This window comes from Rhinopithecus bieti, unplaced genomic scaffold, assembly GCF_001698545.2.
Source record: "Rhinopithecus bieti isolate Rb0 unplaced genomic scaffold, ASM169854v2 scaffold_32264, whole genome shotgun sequence".
Taxonomy (NCBI): Eukaryota; Metazoa; Chordata; class Mammalia; order Primates; family Cercopithecidae; genus Rhinopithecus; species Rhinopithecus bieti.
Genome location: NW_016813984.1, coordinates 267,815 through 273,141, shown reverse-complemented (window position 1 = coordinate 273,141; position 5,327 = coordinate 267,815). Strand labels below are relative to the sequence as shown.

At 38.3% G+C, this 5,327-nt stretch overlaps 1 protein-coding gene across 1 annotated transcript in view; it reads right to left on the bottom strand.

The window, feature by feature from the left end:
- Positions 1 to 5,327, bottom strand: part of UTRN (utrophin) — a 604,813-nt gene that overhangs the window by 420,690 nt on the left and 178,796 nt on the right. The window contains exons 18-19 of the mRNA XM_017849334.1: positions 3,620 to 3,743; positions 169 to 256 (exon numbers count right to left, since the gene is read on the bottom strand). Coding sequence (XP_017704823.1) covers positions 169 to 256; positions 3,620 to 3,743 — 212 coding nt within the window. The remainder of the gene's footprint in view (positions 1 to 168; positions 257 to 3,619; positions 3,744 to 5,327) is intronic.

Genomic DNA, 5,327 nt, shown 5'->3' with positions numbered 1-5,327 from the left:
ATAAAATTTCATTTTTTAAAAGATTCTACTGCCTAAAAACATTTTTGAAAACATTTATCTAGCCAAAAGAGGATCAGAATGTTAAAGCAAAACATTTAATAGGGCAAACTATAATATCATTCGATGCCACCATCTGAAAAATATGGGGAAAAAAATCAAGGATTTTACCTTTTCCCATTTGCTCCACAAGGATTTGTCCCATTTGGTTTAATTCATCTGCTCTGGGGATTCTTTCTCTCTGTTCTTTTTCTAATGCCTGCAAATGAAGTCCCAACATAAGAATATTGCAAACTTTCTTCTCAATATAATGTTGCTGTTTTAAATCTTTAGATTTAATGTCCCTCCTACACTCTTTTTAAATCTGAAAAGGTAAATTCAAACAGTAATCACAGCAACTAAAAGACACTGGTTTCTTTTATGAGAAAAAAAAAGTACATGATAATTATAAGCTCCTATCAGAAGGAAATAATTAAAATTATGTTTTAGATCTAGTATATCTATTTACATACATACCCTGAGTTCACCATGCCATAAAATAATGATTTGAGTCAAAAGAATTGAATGTGTTATGACAGAGGTTGCTGAACAAAATTAACTAACAAGCAAAAGAATAGGCGGGCATGGTGGCTCACACTTGTAACCCCACACTTTGGAAGGCTGAGCGGGGTGGATCACTGGAGGTCAGGAGTTTGACACCAGCCTGGCCAACATGGTGAAACCCCATCTTTACTAAAATACAAAATTAGCAAAGCATGGTGGTGCATGCCTATAATCCCAGCTGCTTGGGAGGCTTAGGCATGAGAATTGCTTGAACCCAGGAGGCAGAGATTGCAGTGAGCCAAGATCGCACCACTGCACTCCAGCCTGGGCAACAGAGCAAAACTCCATTTCAAAAGAAAGAAAACAGGAAAATGGATACAAATATTTTGAGGCTCAGCATTATTTGTTTGCATTATATTAAGTCCAGGGTTTAATGTAAACTTCAAGCACAATCATATTTCATACATAATTTTAAATAATTAAAATAGAAGATATGCTTTAGAACCCAAACCAAAGCATTTTTTTTTTCCTTTGAGGCAGTTTCTCACTCTGTCACCCAGGCTGGAGTGCAGTGGCACAATCATGGCTCACTGCAGCCTCAACCTCCTGGGCTCAAGGGATCCTACCACCTCAGCCTCCAGAGTAGTTGGAGTTATAAGTGTAAGCTCACGCTCCACTAATTTTTTTTTTTTTTTTTTTTTTTTTTTACTTTTTGTAGAGACGGGGGTCTCCCTATGTTGCCCAGGCTGGTCTGAAACTCCTGGGCTCAAGCAATCCTCCCTCCTTGTGCTGGAATTACAAGCGTGAGCCATGGCAAGCCCAGCCCACATTCTGTTCCTTATGTTTGCGAAATGCTTCTTAATTTCATTTATTTATCTCTATAGTTTGATATTCCCAAGACAAAATTCTTTACAGAACTAGTAAGAATGAAGCAAGTAAAATCAACTATACATGCACAAACACAAGTATATGTGCACACAACTCAGTATTTGAATTTTTCTCCCATTCCTCCATCCCCAACTGATATTTATATATTAACTATTCAAATAGTATCCATCATAACAAAATCAAAACTTCTGAGCAACCCGTATTACTTCAACCAGACAATCCAGAGAAGAATCCCAATTCTAAATTCTTTACATGTAAGTGCTATCAAATAAATTCAGCTATCCTACTTTGATTTTCACAACGTTTATTGTGACTAGGTAGAACAACCTTCTTATAGTCAAAGATCAAGGAATATTAGCAAGAGATTCTAAGAAACACCATTTACTTTTGTCTAACTAAGGATCAATGTAAAAGTCACCATCAAACTCGAGAAAAAGGCAATTGTCTCCTTTTTACAAGTAGATTTTTTGCTTCCTCTTAAGATGGCAGGAGACTAGACTATAGATTCTCCACCCAGGTAATTCATCTGTTGGACCAAGATACTCCTTCACTAAATAATAATAATAAGAAGAAGAATACGTTGATCTTTCCTCAGTTTGCAAGAAAAATAGGGGATTAGAATAATGCTGAAATTTTCTTTGTTTTATATATTTTTTTCCAAATCTTTGGCATCTGTTACTACTCATCTGAAACAAAATAAATGAACTTCTAGATAAATATTAAATGAAACACAAAGGAACGCCAATCATGCCTTACATACTTTATCCTCCCAAATATAGTAACAGCTTCTGCCAGTAAAATTGTTCTGGGTCACAGGATAGACTTTAATTTATCAATATTTTGTGGAACTTGTTCCATGAAGATCACTGTTACTACTAAATTTTCTGCCACCTGAATATCTTTTAGAATTGGGTGGTCAGTGATCATTAAAATCATCTATCCATCTTTCAGAACTGTGAGAAGCATATGAAATGATGTAACACAGGCCCCACTTCTGGCTTTCCCAACTCTCTGTGCAGAGAGGGCTCTGATAAAGTTGCTCCCTGCACAACCAACATCCCCATTCCCCCTGCCCACCCACAATCATCACACTCCGCTTCCATGAGCCACAAGAGCTTTACCAAGTGCTGAATAAAAAGGGTGCAATGGAAAATTATCTTCAATTTCTAAGCCCTCACAGGCAGACATATAAACGGGCAGACATATAAACAAACAACAGCATAAATGCAAGAAGGGCTTTCATCGAGACATGGCCAAAGCCACATGAAGTCAAAAGATTAATCACTGAACTCTTTCTAGTGAGGTTAAGGGAAGCCTCCTGCAGTGGGGACATTGCAACCACACAGAAAGGTGGGTCATTCTGGATAAAGAAAACAGCTCCCTGTGCTTGGTGTGCCCTAAGCCCTCTTGCAAGTTCGAGCTCAGACCACCTCGCCCTCTGGACTTTGTGATTGCAGGGAGACACCCGCAATCCCAGCCTCATCTCAATTCCCATTTCACCCACTACTTTCCAATTTAAACCTTAGATATTTATGCACATCTTGTTTCTAAAATATCCTCCAAACTCTTTAAAAATAAAACTCCACTGTTGATACAAAAACCATTGCAGACTTACACCAGGTGCCCAAATAGTTACTGCAGTAATGTGTAGGAGACGTATGAGCACCAAGGACAAAAAAGTTCTACAAGCTCCCATCACACTCTTCAGAAACACATATAAGCATGGAAAGCGGCAAGGCTAAGATCCCACACCTTTTAACTGTATTTATTTTTTACAACTTTAAAGAAAATATATTGAAGACACTTTTTGATTTAAAATAGTCTGTTGTATTCTGAAGGCAAAACATCTTCAGCATAACGTTAATATAAAGTCATAAATTATTAGATACCAGATTAAGGGTGATCTAAACTAACTAAAAAGTAGTACAACTAACTGGATCACCATAAGAAGTGTTCCTCACTGTACATCTCCATGATTGACAAAGATGAAAACAAAACCCTCCTCCAAATAGGGATCTGATGACAGCTAGCATGAATGGATTCAAAATTCACTACAATGCACTACAAGCTATCTTCTGCCTACATTTATTTTACAGGAGGCTTTTGAATTCCATAATGTCTTTATTCCAGCAGAAAATCCAGCATGATGAACTATTTTTGCACTAGGATATACGTGGTTTATGTTTTTTACCTTCAACTTCTTTTTCATTTCAGAAGTGTCTTGCATCTTCATATACTCTTTTATCTCTGTGGTCTGAATGGCAGGTTTTGATTTCAAAATCCAGTTCAACAGCTCGGCACTTACAGCATCAAACCTGTTTGAAGATTCAGAGGTGACCATTTGTCATGTTTTCTTCTATTGTTTTACTTGACTCCAGAAAGAGCAACCCAAATGCTCATCAGTAATAATTTTTATCACTCCCACAAAAACAGCAACCCATAAATAGGGTAACCATGCAAAATAAGATAATATATTTCCAATTAAAAGTATGAAAAAAGTAATAATATTATAGGGTTAATAAATAATTGAAGAAAATAATTAAATAATTTGTTGTTGCTGTTGTTTTTTCGAGACGGAGTCTTGCCCTTTCACCCAGGCTTGAGTGCAATGGCATCTTGGCTCACTGCAACCTCTGCCTCCCGGGTTCAAACGATTCTTCTGCCTCAGCCTCCTGAGTAGCTAGGATTACAGGTGCCCGCCACCACGCCCAGCTAATTTTTGTATTTTTAGTAGAGACAGAGTTTCACCATATTGGCCAGGTTGACCTCATGATCCACCTGCCTTGGCCTCCCAAAGTGCTGTGATTACAGTCATGACCCACCATGCCTGGCCTTAAATAACAATTTTTAAAATTTTATATATTAAAACAATGTTTACCTTTACAAAGAATCACTTGTATTTTTATAAATGCTTGTAGATAATAAAAACCAGATTTGGTTAGATCATCAGCAAAGAACAAGTACAGACATTCCTAAGGTTAATATCTTCTTTTGTTCAATATGTAATGATTGAGCCTTACTAAATGTCAGGCATTGGGTTGGACTCTTGATATGAAAGTGAACCAGATAAAAATCTCGGCTCCCAAGGAGCTTCTAGTCTAGTAAGCAATGGAACGTAACAGGCAATAACAAAAGAATTTGCTAGGTGCTAATTCCAGGAATTCACAGGAGTGGCTTCTAATCCAATCGGGGCACAGATGGCTTCCTAGAGGAGAACGACAGCATTATACTGAGGAATTTCCCTTGGCAAGGGAAAGCAAACAAAGGGAAGATCACATCTTGCAAACTGCAAGTATTAGTTAGGCGTGTCTAGAATAATGAGTACTGAACTCACAAGGGAGGGACAATTGATGATGTGGCCAAGAATCACATGGACCAGCTACAGGAAGGCCCTGCAGGATGTATTAAGGAGTTTGGACTTAACCCAAAGGCAGCTGAGAGCTTAGGAAGAGTCCTATGCATGCAACTGACATGATTCTATTTATCCTTTACTGTTCACCAAGGAGAAGGCATTAAAGAGAGACAAGAGCCGAGAATAGGCTGTGAAGCAACAGGAGTCACAATTAAGATAGTAACAGTGGGAGGGAAGACGAAAGGACAGGTTTGACAGGTGTTGAGAAGGTTGGTCAAAACCACAGCAAGGAGGAACAAGACGAGCCACAATCACTGATGGCTGGCCCTCTACCCGGTCCCTTTCTAAGTGTTTTATGTCTATTATTAACTCAAGGAATCCTCACCAGCATCCTATGAAGTATACACTATTATTATCCCCTTTAGAGATGAAGGCACTGTACTCACAGAGGTTTTCAATAACTGTCCCATGTCACAAAGCTAACAAAGGGTGAGGCTGAGATTCAAACCGAGACTGTCTGTCTTCTTAACTAGTACCCCCCCCCCCC